At 39.6% G+C, this 17,660-nt stretch overlaps 1 protein-coding gene across 1 annotated transcript in view; it reads left to right on the top strand.

Annotated features, from left to right (window-relative positions):
• The first annotated feature begins 3,733 nt into the window (after positions 1-3,733).
• Positions 3,734-17,660, top strand: part of GASK1B (golgi associated kinase 1B) — a 48,237-nt gene continuing 34,310 nt past the window's right edge. Inside the window, exons 1-2 of the mRNA XM_010383279.2 lie at positions 3,734-3,962; positions 4,692-5,825. Of these exons, the coding sequence (XP_010381581.2) occupies positions 4,916-5,825 (910 nt within the window). The 5' untranslated portion in view covers positions 3,734-3,962; positions 4,692-4,915. The remainder of the gene's footprint in view (positions 3,963-4,691; positions 5,826-17,660) is intronic.

Below are 17,660 nucleotides of genomic sequence, written 5' to 3'. Positions count from 1 at the left end.
GTGAAACCTAAGACATCATTTAATTGTAAAAAGGTGTTAATTTGCTTCTAGAACTAAGTATTTAACTCATAGTACAGTGAATTATAACTCTGCACATTAGAAGCTTTTCAAACTGTGGATTCCTGGGCCCTGCTTTAGATCATTTAGAGTCTCTGGGAAGATGGATGGGGCCTAGACACTCATGTATTTTTAAATTTTTCAGGGGTTTTTACTGTTCTTTAATATTTAAACTTAATTTTTAAATGACCAAAGTAATATGCATTTTTTATTGTAAACAAATTATTTGTCCTACTCTCCTTCTTTATAGATTTATATACATATATATATATATACAAGGTATATATATAAGGTATAAAGAATATAAAATATATACAAGGTATATATATATACTCATATATACAAGGTATAAAGAATATAAAATAAATATATATCTACACCCTTTCCAATTTGATTGAAGGATAAGACATATATAAATATGGAAAAGTACAGAAATCACAAATGTATAGTCAATGTGTTATCTCAAAATAAACATACTTAGGTAAATCCCATCTAAACGAAGAAACAGGACATTCCCACAATCCTGCTCTATTCATGTTTTCTCTCCATCACCATCCTTGCCCCTCCATAAAGATATAGAAAGGTCCCCAGGTAATTCTAATGGGCTCTACCATTATCTTACTGTCTACTTTTTCACTTTATTTCTCTTATTATTTTTAAGAAGAGAAAATACTTTAGGCACGAGAATTATTAGTCTCTCTGATCTAATCTAATAATAATAACGAATGCTTTGAGTTCTATATGTGCACTCACAGATTATATTGTAAGTTATGAATGAATGTTATATTGTGGCAACAAATTTTCAAACTAACACTCGTTCAAGGAATTTAGCTTTATTTTTCTAAAACCAAATTAAACTTCTCCGTGTCCCGTGCTACCTGATGGCAAAAAACACCTTTCCATTCAGTTTCAACAGAGACCATGAGCAATTGATGGCAATTGCTTCCACATTCCAAAATGAGGTATGGATCCGCTGTGCTGAGGGAAGTGGTTTGCTGCATTGGGAAGTCTGAGGTTGCTGGAGCAAATCATGATGACCATGTCCATTGGATCACTTGTGGGGCAGTACACAGACGTCCAAGTTAGAAAACCAGCCTGCGGGTCAGCCTAAATGCTGCCTAAGAGATGAGGTGATCTCAACAGAATGGGGGGCTACCAAGTTCCAGGGGACTGAGGGGCCATCAACAGCCAGCTAGAGAGATGCTTTGATAGTGGTGTCTTTGAAGTGACTACAAGATGCTCATCGCAGAGTCAGCTTTACACACCTGCCAAACCTGGAGAGCTTATAAGTCAATTCGCAGCATTATCCATGGAGTAGCAAAACCATTTCTGCCATTATTGCTTCTCTCTCTCCACTACCTTGGAACAGCCAGAGCCAGGCTCAAAGTAGGGTGAGGGGCTGAGTGAGTGGTTAAGGAATAAGAGCTCTAGGCAGGAACAAAAAAGAATCTGCAATGGATCTCCTCTGTCCCTTTTCAGTAGATTTTGGTTATGCTTTTTGAGGGACTGCTATTTTCTGGAGAAATTCTGGAAATTTAAAAGAAATTAAAAAAAAATTTACTATGATATAGAATCAAACATATTAATTAGTTTATGTATATTACATGTCTGTATGTCTATGGCTAACAACTGGAGAACTTTTAAAAAAATTTAAGTATTACTGGAAAAGTCATGGGGCCTGCCTGAGTTTCCATTTAAGAAAGTTGAAAAGAGATATCAGGCCACAGAATAGGTTTCAATGGGCAGTGGAGGGGGGCAATCACTAAAATTGTGTTCTGATTATATCTGACAAGCCCCGTTTATCCAGTGTATTGGTTACATCAATATCTTGACTACAAATAATTCAGTGTGCTTGTCCTCAATTCTACCGTGATAGCTTTGCTGTGGTGCAATGGTGACCATGTGTCGAGGCCTGGGCGGAGGAGACAGGCTTCCGAGCAGTTTAATGAGGCATCATGGGGGATAAAAACAAACACGTTGCTGAATATTTCAAATGGTCATGCCAAGGCTGCTGTCTCATTCGATCATCACAAGAAACCGATGGAGTAAGTGGTATTATTTTTCTTCTCTTACACATGAGGGAAACTGAGGCAGGGTAAAATGACTTGCCACAGGGGACCACACGTAAGAGTTAAATGAGAAGAATTTAAAGCCAGGCTTCCTCCCTCTTCAGCCTATTCTCTGAATATCATAGTTCAGAGTAGATAGTGGAGCCTCCACTAATCCCTGTTGTGGCTATAGCAGGGGACAGTGTATTGTTCTTTTTCTAGGAGACATTTTTGGAGTGGGGTGGCAAGGTAGTCAACCAGATTTACTAACTCACACAACTCACCCTATCTCCTAGGCATTTCTCCATGAAAAAAGTAGCTCTAAAAACAGCTGGAGGAGACTTCTGGTTATTATAACTGGCCTCTGCCAAAGGCTTACTTTTAATTTTTATAGAGCCAAATCAGTTGTTCCTTTGACTGTGAAAATAATAAGATGATTATAAAATGCAGCTTTGGTATGGTTTTCTTGCAAGAAGTTCACATTTTCTATCTAGAAAATAATTCTGTGTGTATGAAAGTATGTGCCTTAAGAGTTTTTGAGTGCAAATAAAATTGCTTTGATGCCTGAATTCTCAGAAAGTTTAGCCAAAATACCCAGGTACTTCCAGGCACTATAAAATACCCAGGTACTATCAAAAATACCCAGGTACTATCAAAAATACCCAGGTACTATCAATATTGGGAATATTAAAATACCCAGGTACTATCAATATTGGGATTGGTCCTTCTCATTCCTCCATGTGGCAGGACTTTTAAAGAGGAAAAAAGGACTGAGTTTAGAGTGCTAAAATAACAGCCTGATTATAATTTTCGTCAATTTACCACTTGGACGTTTATTCTCTCCTTCCATATATATTCCAACTCCTTGCTCTTTTTGCATTGTAAAATACAGTATTTTTAGGAATATATACCATATGCTAATCTTTTACCCACTCTTCAGTATCACAACTTTCTTTCTCTGTGGGTAGGAAAAATCCCTGTCCCCTTTCTGTCTTCTTGCCTTTTGATTCTATTTGTCATAGTGTAATTGAGACCCCAAGGTCATCAGTTCCTGCCTTTGTGCTAGGACATGCAAACCACCCAGGCCAATCCCTCACCTGTTTTTTTTTTTTAAAAACCTCCAATCAGAGATAATCCACAACTTCTTTTGGTGAACTGTTGCATCGTGCAACTGCACACTATAAATGTCTTTCTTATCTATGTGCACTCTTATCTCACTGTTCTATTTTTTCCCCCTCATTTATATTAACTCTTTCTTACCGTTTTTTTTCTGAACTTCTAGGCCTTCTCTTTCCAGAACTGGTGGAAGACGAATGAAACGGCCAAGATGGTAAGGTGAGTAGTTGCTGGGAACGCTTATGCTCTAATCCCAAGTTATGTGGGATGGACACTCGAGGGGTGATGGCATTCCTTATTTTACAAGTTACTCCCTTGGCTGCGGCTGCTCTACCAAGATAGCAAACACTCTCGATCTTTTGAACTTCATGAGACTGACATTTCTGAGTCTGTTTTGCAAACACGACACTAGAGGGCTCCCAGGGGTTAAAAATAAGTGGAAAGTTATTTGAATGAAAACTGATTCTCTACGGCATTTCTTTTTTCCGAATTTAAAATTAATGTTTATTTTGTTAACTATTGTTTCTAAAATTTCTTAAAACCATGCAGCAGTCAGTTTCCAAGTTTTGCTTTGCAATCAGTAGTTTTCAAGGGGGCTTTTAAAGCTGAACTGAAATGTTTGAAATGTGGAACACTCTTGACCATGAAATATGTTCTACTTACATGCCTCAGCCTTTAAAAGTTCTTTGCATTAGAGTCAAGGATTACATTCTTCCTGGAGCCAAGCATGGGGCCAGCTGTGTAAGTAAGGTTGCTTACGAGTTTCTTCTTTTTCTTTTTAATAGTGAAAAAACAGAACTAGAGATGCTTTTATTTTCTTTCAGCTGACTTCGGTGGAAAGAAAAGAAATAAAAAGCAGTCAGAGTTGTGTTGTGTTGTGTGTGTGTGTGTATGTGTAAGAGAGAAAGAGAGAGAGAGAAACAGAATAAATGCAACTGTTTCCAACATATGTGGACATTTACGGCTTTGTATTATACTAACAATGTAAGCTAATGCAACATATTATTAATACGAAGAAAAATGTGTACTATTAGACTAAGAGAATATGTTTCTAAATTTTATTGTTAATACTTGCTGCTTGTACTTGGTTAATTCAGGACTTTAAAAAGTAAATATGGTATAGTTATAGAGTTTTAAAAATCATCTATTACTTGTCTTAAGTTCTTTCTGAATTTCAAAAAGGAAAAGCCCAGGTTTGTCACATATTAATGCTTTTGCTTCAGAGTCAACTTAAATGACTCTAGGTACAAGTTATAAAACACTCGTGGATTTTTGTGGCTTGTTTTCACTACTTTAAAGTGACTGTCAAATCTATACATCTATCTTGTTTTCATGGTTTTAAATTTTATTTTTAAAAACATTTAGCGGTGATATTTATGAAAGGAAATGACTTTTTTTCTTTACTCTTGTAGAGGAACTTAAATGGTTTGAGACTGTGATTCAGTTAACTCTGTATCCATTCATTCCCAGAAACAAACCACATTTCTCCTTGGGGAGACTGATAGTTTAAAAGGTTTGTTGTGTCTGAAACATTCCCAGCTTCATCACCAACCCTTTCCTTCCACCTCTACCCACTGGAGACCATTTATATCCCGAAGCGGACGCGACAGCTGAAGTCAGGAAACCATGCATTACATTAGCAGGAGCCAAATGCAGACTTTAAACTCCTTTCAACATGTGGATGCAGCAGAGAAATGACCTGTCCAGACAAGCCGGGGCAGCTCATAAACTGGTTCATCTGCTCCCTGTGCGTCCCGCGGGTGCGTAAACTCTGGAGCAGCCGGCGTCCAAGGACCCGGAGAAACCTTCTGCTGGGCACTGCCTGTGCCATCTACCTGGGCTTCCTGGTGAGCCAGGTGGGGAGGGCCTCTCTCCAGCACGGACACGCGGCTGAGAAGGGGCCACATCGCAGCCGCGACCCCGCCGAGGCATCCTTCCCTGAGATACCCCTGGATGGTACCCTGGCGCCTCCGGAGTCCCAGGGCAATGGGTCCACTCTGCAGCCCAATGTGGTGTACATTACGCTACGCTCCAAGCGCAGCAAGCCGGCCAATATCCGTGGCACCGTGAAGCCCAAGCGCAGGAAAAAGCATGCAGTGGCATCGGCTGCTCCAGGGCAGGAGGCTTTGGTCGGACCATCTCTTCAGCCGCAAGAAGTTGCAAGGGCAGCTGATGCTGTAGCACCTGGGTACGCTCAGGGAGCAAACCTAGCTAAGATGGGAGAGCGACCCTGGAGGTTGGTGCGGGGTCCAGGAGTGCGAGCCAGGGGCCCAGACTTCCTGCAGCCCAGCTCCAGGGAAAGCAACATTAGGATCTACAGCGAGAGCGCCCCCTCCTGGCTGAGCAAAGATGACATCCGAAGAATGCGACTCTTGGCGGACAGCACAGTGGCAGGGCTCCGGCCAGTGTCCTCTAAGAGTGGAGCCCGTTTGCTGGTGCTGGAGGGGGGCGCACCTGGCGCTGTGCTCCGCTGCGGCCCTAGCCCGTGTGGGCTTCTCAAGCAGCCCTTGGACATGAGTGAGGTGTTTGCCTTCCACCTAGACAGGATCCTGGGGCTCAACAGGACCCTGCCGTCTGTGAGCAGGAAAGCAGAGTTCATCCAAGGTAACAGATTCACATGTTTCGTTATTTGCAGCTGTTGGGGATTCGGGTTCATTTTCTCTTTTCCCTCACTGTCTTTTTCTAAATGATTTTTCTCCACCCACGGTTCACATTTGGACAGCAGCAGCAGCAGCAGCCTGTCTTTCCATGCGTTTGGCATTCTTTATTTTCCCAGCCTGGGAGGATATGAGAGTTCCAGGGAAAATGCTGTATTGGACATACAAGAGTAAGCCCATACTGTATAATCTTCGCTCTCCATTTCCCTCGCTGCACTTCCCAGTGGTTTATTAAATCTAATTAAAGCCAACGGCAATTTGCATGATGAGGAGAGGAAGCTAGGCTGGAGGCAAAGAACTTGCTGACAGTCAGGCATACTATTAAATAGGTTACTATGGGAGGAAGTAGAAGTTTTTAAAAGTAAGGGGGAAGCTGGTTATCGTTCTTGAGCAGATGGAATCTTCTTAAGGGGCGCAGAGCCAGACCATGTTAGGTTCAACCCCTTGATTTTTTTCCCAATGGATTTAACCCCTTTATTTAACAAATAAAAAGAATGAGGCAAAAATTGGTAATTTGTTCAGTGTGTATACTAACTAGCTGTGTGGTTTTATCAAGCCCCTGACTATGGTCCATTGAGCCTGTCTTTCAAGATTCTCTCTTCTTGGGTGACAAACATTTTGGCAGGTTCTAACATATGTAGCCACTTACTGCAGTTGCCAGCAAAAGGATTGGTCTGCGGTCATGCCCATGCCATATAAAGGATATTCTCTGAATATTAAAGCTATTCCAGGGTTTGAATACAAAGTACAGTGAGTCAGTGGCTTATGTTTGAATGCAGAATGATGCCAGAAGTTACAACTTTGAATCCAGATTGGCTCAAGAGGCTAAAACGTACCCTAAAGAGATTAAAAGCTGAAAGGATACTTACTTTCTCCATGTCACCATGAAATTCAGCATTTCAATGAGGTTCCCAGGGAGCCTACAATGGAATGGATTAAAATCCTTTGGAGTGGCTGAGACCCAAACTGCATTTCCAATGGCTTTAGCATTATAATTTCATTTTAGAATGGATACTCCTTGAAGCACCAGTGATTTACTTAGAAAAACTGGACATTCATTACTGATAGTGGTTCTTGTCTAAGTGCTCCAGATTCACAGGTATGCTTTGATGTCTCAAGTTTACAAAGCAGTCCACCACAATTATGCCAATGTAAGAAACCCTCTCAAACATTGAATCTAATGTTGATAAAAATGAATTTTGTATTGGGTGTCCACAATTTGTTAAGGATTATACAAATTGATTCATATGTGTTGGCTCCTAGAATTCTCATAGCAATGCTATGATGTAGGGACTATTATTATTTCCATTTAGTAGGTGAAAAAATTGAGGCTTATTGAGACAAAGTAATTGGCCTCAACTCCCACAGCTAGTAAGTGGCTAAACTGGGTTTTGATTGTAGGCCCAGCAAACTTCAGAACATAACTTCTTAGCCACTGGACTTAGGCGAATATGTAACTTATCATCCAAACTGGAACCATGTGGCATGAAAGGAGCTGCTGGTGGGCATTGGGACAATAGACACAACTGACTGTTCTGAGTAGAGTAGGGCACAGGATCCCCCTTGTTATGCTGTAATCCCATTCATTTTCATGTCATAAAGGCCCTAGAGAGGAGAAGAGGAACTCCTGGGTACATCCTGAGGCACGGTTCTCTGATATGTCCTTTGAGCTTCCCTTAGACACTCTTGGATGGAAGTTGAGAGAATACAGTAGTGGCTAAGAGCCTGGGCCCTGGAGTTGGACTAACTAGGTTTCAACTTACCAATCTTATGACTTGGAAATGTTGCCATGTCTCTTTATGCCTCAGTTTCCTCAGCTGTAAAATGACAATACTGCCTGCCATATGAGATTGTTATTAGTTAATATATGGAAAACACTTAGAACCAGTATTTGCCACAAGATAAACCTTCAATAAATATTGGTCATTATTATTATTATAACAAGTACAGGAGGTACCAAGTTCATTGAATTCCTCACATAATCTCCAAGTCTCGTGTATTATTTCCTTATGTGATAAGACTATGGCTAAAACTGCTTAATTAAACTTTTGTAATCACGATTCTTCTTATATATTTAATTCTTTGCTCTGAATTTCCAGCATCTTTGAGAACAAAAATTCATTTGAAGGAGGGGTTTATAATCTCGGTATAGCCTGGATATTTCTCTCTCCTTTCATATGGGAGTGGTGATGGAAAGAAACTAATGAGGTTATACTAGTATGACTCCATTTAATAAATAAAATCACTAAGTTATATCTCAAACAACATTCTCTCTTTGATACCTTCTTCTACTTTGTCATTTAGAGTCACAAAGTCACGTCAGTTTCTTCAGGGGCTCATGAAATGATTTCGTATGGTTATGAATACTATACACAATATAATTCTACTCAAGCAGACTGTTATAGTGATGCAAAGTACATAAATAGAACACTTCTGGTCATGGTATAGACAGCATTAGGTTCTCAGTATCTCTACCCATCCACCTATTTCTAGTCTTTTCCTCACTGTGTCTTTCTTCCCTGATTTCCACAGAAGTGTGTAGCTTTCTTCTAGGGCCCTCCTATTCTGTTGGTCAAAGTTTGAGTTTATTTGAGCCTCTCAGTCCACCCAGAGAGGCAACAGATCTTACCTAGTTACCTAGCATCTTTTTCAGCTTGCTCTATATCATTATATTATATAATACATATTTGTATTATAATCATTTGCTTAATCATCTGTTCCTTCCCACTACTCTCTAGGTCTCTGAAGTCAAAGATACTTCCCGTTTTCTTTAGAATTGCATTTCTGGATCTTAGTGGAGAGTCTGGCCCATAGTAGATGCTCAATAAATATTTTGAACAAATGAAGGAATGCGTTCATTGCTTGTTCCTTGGACTCTAAACAGTAAATCTATACTGGAAGCCACTAGCTTCTAATACTTAGGATGCGTAATAACATTTTTCGTCTTAAGTCCAGGCTAGACTTTCTCCTGGAGGATCTCATAAGGAATTCATTGTGGATGTAATAAAAAGTGTTTTTGGTAGCCTCCTCACAATGCAAATGAAAGGTTTACGGGGCTTATTCTTGTGAGGACTATCAATGTGGTGTGTTGGCATCACACTCTAGTGTAATTTGATAATGAGTTTTCTGCAGGAGGAACAATAGGATTTAATTTAGGTATATATTTCTCTGGTGATCAGGCTTGGTCTGGGAGTAGATCTTTTAATATTTGAGAGAGTGAGAAGCCAGCAAAGCCTGTAAGTAATCTGCCCTAAATGTTGTTTCTGTTCTGACTTTTGATTAATGTTTACAAAAATAAATTTATATCTGGCACCAAGGAAGTGGTTAGTCTGTGTTGCAAGTTGAATTTAGATATTTAAGCTGTCTTAGTTAATTTTTCTAAGAATCCTATGCAGTAGACTTTTTAAACCTCAATTTAGAGATGAATGAAAGGCAAGAAAACTGCTCAAGGACATGTGATGAGTTGTCCAGCAAAAATTTTTGTCTTCTAATTTCCAAGTCTTTTCTCTTTTCACAAATCTGCTTCCCTCAAGAAATCCTTTAAGGGGCCTTAAGGTAAGTCGTCTTTGTCTATCACCACAGCCTACTAGGAAGTATAGTTGTTTAATATAATGAAACAGATTACTTACACACTGATGCACAGATATAGCTATGGGAACCTCCTTTTTTTCCTCCAGGAGACAAAGCAACCTTAACCATAGCTAAGAGTCATTGAATTTTCCTAGATATATATGCCAAGCACCATTCTAAGTACTGTGCTTGCATTATTTCATTAAATTGTCATCTACCAGCTGCATCCAGGTGACATAGAGTTTGGGGACTCTGACAAACATTTAACAAATATAGAAGTTGAGGCCCAGAGTAATTATAAAATGGATATGTGATGTGGAAAGGGAGATGTAAAAAGGAATCAAATGCTGTGAATTGAATAATCTGCCTGCCCCAGCCTTTCAGATAAAGCTCTCTGTCGATTTAGTCAAAAGACAAAGAGTTCCAATTAATAAAGGTCATCTTTAGGGTTTTTCTAAATTGGCAGAACTGGTGTGGGTGATTCAGTCAGCTAGCTCAGTTTAGTCTGAGACAAGATCTTGATTGTGTGACCTGATGAGTTCTAGATGATTCTTCTTGAATACAAAAAGATGTGTGAAATTAGTGGACTTACTGGTATTGTACTTTATAACAGACTATTTTCTGACAGGTTATGCTCCAAGATATCCTAGAAAATGAGAAGGGTGCACTTGAGGAAGGGCAAGATAGTAATTAAGTAGGCAGAGCCAGCAGGGTGCCACAATATACGATCCAGCAGTTACCACTGGAGCAGATTTTCATCCTATATGTTTCTGTGTAGGAAGTCTTAAAATGAATTAAAATATAGCATCAAAGAGCCTTAAAATGTTTGTGTGCAATAAGGAAGTATTTTTCAATTGTGACAAAGAATCTAGTGTTATGTATCACGTAGTACTTACACTGTATTTGATGTGTGTTGTCTATTATACCACCTGACAATTTTATACAGCAGATACTACTCTTATTTTAAATAGGGGAATCCTGAGGCTCAGTGAGCTTATAAAATTTGCCCTACATCGCCTACCTAGAGAGCAATGAAATTGGAATTTGTGCCCAATTCTGTCTCTGGCACTGAAGTTTCCTCATGTTGCTTCTGTTAACCCACACTACCTCACAAATATAACTTACTACAATTATGGGGTAATGTCAAAAATGTACAAATTTTAGCATGATGGTTTCTGATTTTACCACTATGCCAACATTTCTATTTAATTTCTTTTTTCAATTCAATAATCTAATATTGATAATATTTTTACTCAAGTGCAGTACTGATGTATCATTGTGAACACTGCTACAAGTTTTTTTCGCGCAAGCCAAGGTGCCAGTGCTTACCAGATTTTCTTGTTTGCCATAAACAATCACATGTGTATCAATGTGACGGAACATATTTGTTTTCTGCCAAATTTTCCTTTCAAGAGTCTCAAATTATTATAAAAGTCACCAGATAGGCCGGGCGCGGTGGCTCAAGCCTGTAATCCCAGCACTTTGGGAGGCCGAGACGGGCGGATCACGAGGTCAGGAGATCGAGACCATCCCGGCTAATATGGTGAAACCCCGTCTCTACTAAAAATACAAAAAACTAGCAGGGCGAGGTGGCGGGCGCCTGTAGTCCCAGCTACTCGGGAGGCTGAGGCAGGAGAATGGCGTAAACCCAGGAGGCGGAGCTTGCAGTGAGCTGAGATCCGGCCACTGCACTCCAGCCTGGGCGACAGAGCGAGACTCCGTCTCAATTAAAAAAAAAAAAAAAGTCACCAGATACTGTGTGGTGCTGATACATTTTGATAATTAAAAAAGCAAAAATATCCTAAAGTATTTATCTAGGATTAGACAAAGCAGACTATGTCCATGTAAAAATCAAGAGAATAAAAACAGAGACAACCCAGCATGCTTCTGTTATCTCTGATTTAGCAGCTTTGCCAGAGCTTCCCCTGTAGTCTGCACAGTATAATGTGAATGAATCTCAAGGCACACCATTTTGGTAGCATTTAAGCCTTGTACTATTTTTCATGCCCAGCATGGAAGATACATTATGTATGCTTTATTTTTAGGATGCTGCTTTATTCCACAGAGCTGTCAGACTGAATTAAGGTAGGCTAGTTCCAGGAATTCTGTATGTCAAGGCTGCTTACATGACAAACTGCAGGCATCCCACAAACTTCCATTTAAATTCATTGTAGATCCCAAGTTGCTCACTGTTTTCCAACTTGTATTGCCTCTTCATATTATAAAGTAGGAGAAATATGGTGTGTGTTTTTCACTCTCTTTTCAAGCCTATGTGAGCAGCACTGTGAGTTCTGGGTGAATGTGCAGTTGCCGAGGCAGAGGGATGGCAGCTTTGCGTTTTATATTGTTTCAGGCTCTCAGGTAAGGACATAGTCATTTTGCAGGGAGTGTTGAGAATAACACAGATGTCCTCACAACTTGGGAATATACTGGCTTCCAAATCCTAGAAATCTTTGACATATAGGCAAACTTTGTGAAAATATTTATTTAGGAGTGTATAATCATGTTTTATTTTTCAAAAAGTTGGATTGAAAGTATGTTGTGTTCTTCCTCAGAAAAGCCCTAAGGCTATTTCTTTATGAATCAAATTGAGCTGGTCAGCTTAATACATTTATTCCTCAGTGAACAAAAGTTTACTGAGCCTCGGCTCTAAGCAGCGCTGTGCTCCAGTGTCCTCTTGTTTGCTCACTACATAACTTCATAGGCAAACGGGGAACCGGGCAACCTTCTCTGCTGTGTAATTTGTCCCTTGGTCCCACACACAGCTGGAATAAAAGGGGCGATTAATGGTTGCCACAGTACTCACAGCATAAGAGATGCATGTGCCTTAACTCCATGCAACCTATTGTCTTCTATAGGATCACATTTATCTTTTCTTCCTTTAACATGTATTTATTGAGCACATGCTGTGTTCTAGCCACTATTCTAGTCACTGGGGCTGCATCAGTGAACAAAACAGTCAGGAATCTCTGCTCTTGTGGCTCTGACACTACAGGGCCATGTGTGAGTTCAGTGTTCTGGAGGAAATCTTCCTGTCACTGATGTGAGGATTCACTAAGCACCTTCCCAAGCTCAAGGAGGTGGGCTCTTCAGTGGGAGTGAATCAGGTGTTGTCTCTGAGTTGATGTAAGGATCACACAGGTGCAGGGGTGCTAGATAGCTCTTCCTACCGAAGTTAAAGAAGAATTGTCACAGTTTCAATGTGTTTGTAATCAACTCAATTCAATGGCATTTTTATGTGTGAGGCACTGCCCTAGGCACTAGGGAAAAGTGGTACAGTTTGGAATTCAAATACCTTTGTGTTTTGGGGTGTTGGCGGGGAATGTAGACTCCTTGCAGGTGAATCTGGATTCTGCCACTTGCTAGCTAGGTGATCTGGGATAAGTTACTTAATCTTTCTGTGTTTTATATTTTATTAGTATAATAGGGATGATGATAATAAAAACAGTGATGATAACATTACTTATCTTAGAGTTGTCATGAGAATTAAATGAGTTAATATGTATAACATATAACATTGCTTAACACATACTAACACCTTTTTTTCTTTTATTTTTTTTCCCGAGACAGAGTCTTGCTCTGTCATCCAGGCTGGAGTGCAGTGGTGAGATCTCGGCTCACTGCAACCTCTGCCTCCTGGGTGCAAGTAATTCTTTTCCCTCAGCCTCCTGAGTAGCTGGAATTACAGGCGCCTGTCACCACGCCCGGCTAATTTTTGTATTTTTGGTAGAGACAGGGTTTCACCATGTTGGCCATGCTGGTCTCAAACCTCTGACCTCATGATCCACCTGCCTTGGTTTCCCAAAGTGCTGGGATTGCAGGCATCAGCCACCACGCCCAGCTAACGCTCTTGAATGCCACCTTTTTCATGCCATTTCTAAGCTGATGTAGCTCTTTGTGATATGTTGCTTTAGATTTTCTTAGTTGGTTTATCCAGATTGATGTTTACTTGAGTAGAATAAATGGGCACCTAAATTTTTCATTTAAAGAAGGACCTTGGAGCTTATAGAGGATAATAACGAGATCTCTTATTTGTGGAGTGCTAGGCAGTTTGCATCCATTATCTTATTAAATGTCACAACAGTCCCCTACATCAGATGTTCTTATTCACATTTCCTGAGGGGAAACTGAGGATGAAAGAATAATATATGTTCCCTGAAAGCCCACAGGTAGCGTGCAGCAGGGCTGGGATACAGACATGGGTCAAGAGGACTCCATAGCCTCATTCCTCAAAACTGTGCCTTACTGCCTCCTGCTTTCCCTTCATATCATGTGTAAGCCTTCAATGACTGCAGCCTGGGGCTTTCCCTGTTAATCATCCATCCAGATTGTGACCACTTTTCCCATTGCCTTGTCTCCTGATTCCTGAATGTAGCCATGATGCCTAACTGTTCCCCTTCTCATGATAGTAATCTGAGGTCAGAAGGAGAGAGGCAGTAGTGTTTCCACCACCCCTATTTTCATTGTCCCAATGTATAAGAGATACATCGGAGTGGATGTTTGAGCACAAGCTGGACAGAATGAGGGCATCAAAACCTCTGCACATCCCTGGCTCTATTTCTCAAGTTTTTCTCTAATTGTTCGCAATTCATGTTGAGTGGAGACAGTGAAATTACACCTTACTAGGATGTCATGCCAGGCCAATTTTTATTCTGGGTCCATGGACCATTCCTTAGACTCTAAGAGCTATACATGAACTTTGGGGGATTCTGCAAAAATGCATTCAGGACTTTTGAGTGCTTGCTTTGTTCTAGACACTGCATCAAAAGTTGGAGATCCAGAGGACTAAGAAGTAGTCTCTGTTCTTCAGAGCTCTCAGCTTGGAAGACAGGAGACAGTTAAGCAAACTTACCTTACAAAAAGGGTGTGATAAAAACATCAACGGAGATATTTTTAGGAGGCCCTGTAGGCAAAGAGAGGGAGAATTAAGCCTAGAATGTGTATGTAGGGGGTTGAGTGGGAAATTATAAATACTTTTGGAAGAGGTAATGCCAGAACTGGTTCTTAAAAGTCACTGTGGGTGGTGTGAGAGATGGGACGGGTGCAGAAAGTATAGAGGGAACAGACTATGAAAAATGTGTGAAAGCAGAGTGTGTTCAGGAAATTGCAAATAGTTCTGAAAAACAACAGATTAGGGTTTGGGGGGCATGATGTGAGTTAAGCTGTGGTAAGTAAGAGTGAGTGTGTTTTATGTCCTGTAAGGAGCCTGGACTTTATCTTGCAGAAAATAGGGAGTCACTGAAGGGTTTGAAGAAAGGGAATGATGTCATGGGCTTTGCACTGTAAGAAGTAAGAGGGTCACTCAGGTCAGGAATTCATGGATTTAACTGGATTAACAAATGCTAAATCGCCCAGGACTGAGTCACCCTGATGTGACCAAGACTTTATCTGCAAAATGTGATTGTAGAGTCTGGCACAGTGACCACATCATCACCACCCTCTGAAGTCAAATTTGATTCCTGTTTTTTAAAGTGGAATATTGAGACAGGAAGGGTCTTGGAGTTTCTATTTATACAGCAAAAGTTCAGTGCAGACCTAGAAAGCAGAAGTTCCTGCCCATTCGTCGGAACAAAGAAGAACGCTTGTTTTCAGAGAACTGGCGATTTAGGTTGTTTAGGTAGTTGGTGATGAATGAAGTCATGAGACATTCTCCTTTCCTGCTTCCTTGACTTCACACTTAGCTAACTCCTGAGGAAGTATGGAGATTATTTTAACTCAGGCCTAGAGAAAACAAACTATGAAGTGAAAAACAGTTAGATAAATAAATATATGAAACATATTCTGAGTCACCCAGAGATCTACTTCTTTTTTATTATTTAATCTAATTTTCAGTTGAGTATTTCTATATGTTTATGGGTACGAAGTGATTTTTGATATATGTTTACAATGTGGAATTATTAAATTATGCTAATTTAAAAAATCCATCACCTTACTTTTAAAAAAAATTTAAATTTTAATTAATTTATTTTTAGGCTTCTTCGAATCATAGGATTATCTTTTTTTTTTTGGTGAAACGTTGTAAATATATTCTTTTAGTAATTTTGATATATACCTTGTATTATTATTTATTATAGTCACCATTCTGTACAATAGATCACTAAAGCTTATCTGTCCTGTCTAACCAAAACTTTGTACCTGTTGATCAACCCTTTTCCAATTTAACCCCCTCTCCCAGCCTCTGGTAGCCACCATTCTCCTCTCTACTTTTGAGTTCCACTTTTTTAGATTCCACATATAAATGAGGTCATGCAGTATTTGTCTTTCTGTGCCTGGATTATTTTGCTTAAAATAGTGTCATCCAGGTTCATCCATGTTGTCACAAATGACAGGATTTCTCCCTTTCTAAAGGGTGAATAATAGAATTCCATTGTGTATATGTAACATAGCACATTTTTCTTATCCATTTTCTGATGATGGACACCTAGGTTGCTTCCATAACTTAGCTATTATAAACAGTGCTGCAGTGAACATGGGAGTACAGACATCTCTTCGGCATACTGATTTCAATTTCTTTGGATAGATACCCAGAATTAGGATTACTGGATAGTATGGTAATTCTATTTTTAGCTTCCTGAGAAACTTCCATACTGTTTTCCATCATGGCTATATTAATGCACATTCCGACCGGCAGTGCTAAGGGTTCCCTTTTCTCCAAACCCTCACCAACACTTGTAATCTTTTTGTCTTTTTAATCATAGCCCTTCTAACTGGGGTGAAGTCATATCTTATTGTGGTTTTTATTTGCTCTAGGACAAATCCCTAGATTCAGGACTTGTTTGGCCATATAAAATCTATGCCTATGTAATCTACAGACTCCTACCTCCCCACCTACTGTTTTTAAAAATCATGAAATCCTTATAGAGGTTTATTTCTTTTTGCATTAAAGTTTTCCTTCAATGTGTTGTTGACAGTTGCAATGGAGACCAAGAGAATTTGTTTCCTATAACAAAGATGCTGCTCAAGTTTGACTGGCTTTTGTTTTCTTCAATGGGTATTGTAGAATTGTTTTTAATGAAGGACTTGAGCTGGACTGTCACTTGCTTTTTATCTTGTTCACAAGGAGTCTTGGAACATGGCCCGTGCAAAAGAAAGAACTTTTGATTTCAGAGCTCGAGACTTTTATTCTTATTTTTGCTCAGTGACAAATGCACACAGACATTCACAGCTCCACCCAACATGCTTAGCATTCACCTATAATTCCACAAAACCACTCAGCCAGTGCTCAAAGTGAAGGGCATTTAATAAATCTAGACAAAGAAGATTGTGTAAAGCACTCATTCTAAGTGAATTTTCATGTTCATCTTCTCAGAAGAATGTCTTCTTTGTGCTTTTGAATAAAAAATGACTTGGGAGAGCATCAAAATTCAGGGGAAATATTCAGATTTCGGAAAAAAAGAAGCTTTCCTGGCAAGTCTCATTTTTTAGGACAGCTCTATAACCTTTAATTCACATGAACACCCACATATCTTTTAAAATCCGCTTTCTCACCACTGAGACAGAATTTTATCTCTTCACTTTTTGAGATTTCTCTAGAGAGACCAGAGTACTGCATCATTTTGACAAACCTGAATGTGGAGAGATGAATGCTTCTCATCTCTGAAACACTTCAGGGTAAGTTGCTTTAACCAGTTTCCTGTTTTCAGAGGCAATTTTTCTGTCATCTCTTCAAATCCATCAAGATTCATTTAATTCTTTCAAAAGCCGTGTATTAAAAGAAATGGAATTCTCCTCTCAGAAGTACTCATTGCTCTGAGATCTGGAGTTATACTGACTACTATTATTACCTGCAAGGGCCGCACATGTATATGTAGCAAGAAGACCTGTATGTGGAAATGAACCACAGCCATCTGTGACTCAGTCTAAGTCTTACTGCTCACCATACTTTCTTCTGGTTCTCTGGGAATCCCCTTTCCTGAGGTGCACTGATTTCTAGCAGGGCAGGAAAGAATGTCTTTATGCGATAGTCGGCTTTCAGAAGATTTTGCTGAGGGGAAATGGATGGATTGGGAGAAAAACATAGGCTATTAATTGAAAACCAATTATACTTATCAGCTGAACACTTTCTTCGGCAGTTTGAGAATGCCTTTTTAATGATTAGTATAGAAAATGTATCATTCCAAAAATTTGTTGATCTAAAATAGAGAAATGGTGACTGACATACATTATACTCATAAACTAAATTAGGGGTTAATGTATAGCCTGTGGGCCAAAA

This window comes from Rhinopithecus roxellana, chromosome 2 (assembly GCF_007565055.1).
Source record: "Rhinopithecus roxellana isolate Shanxi Qingling chromosome 2, ASM756505v1, whole genome shotgun sequence".
Classification (NCBI taxonomy): domain Eukaryota; kingdom Metazoa; phylum Chordata; class Mammalia; order Primates; family Cercopithecidae; genus Rhinopithecus; species Rhinopithecus roxellana.
The sequence above is the reverse complement of the archived record's forward strand: the minus strand, read 5'-3'. Positions and strand labels throughout refer to the sequence as shown.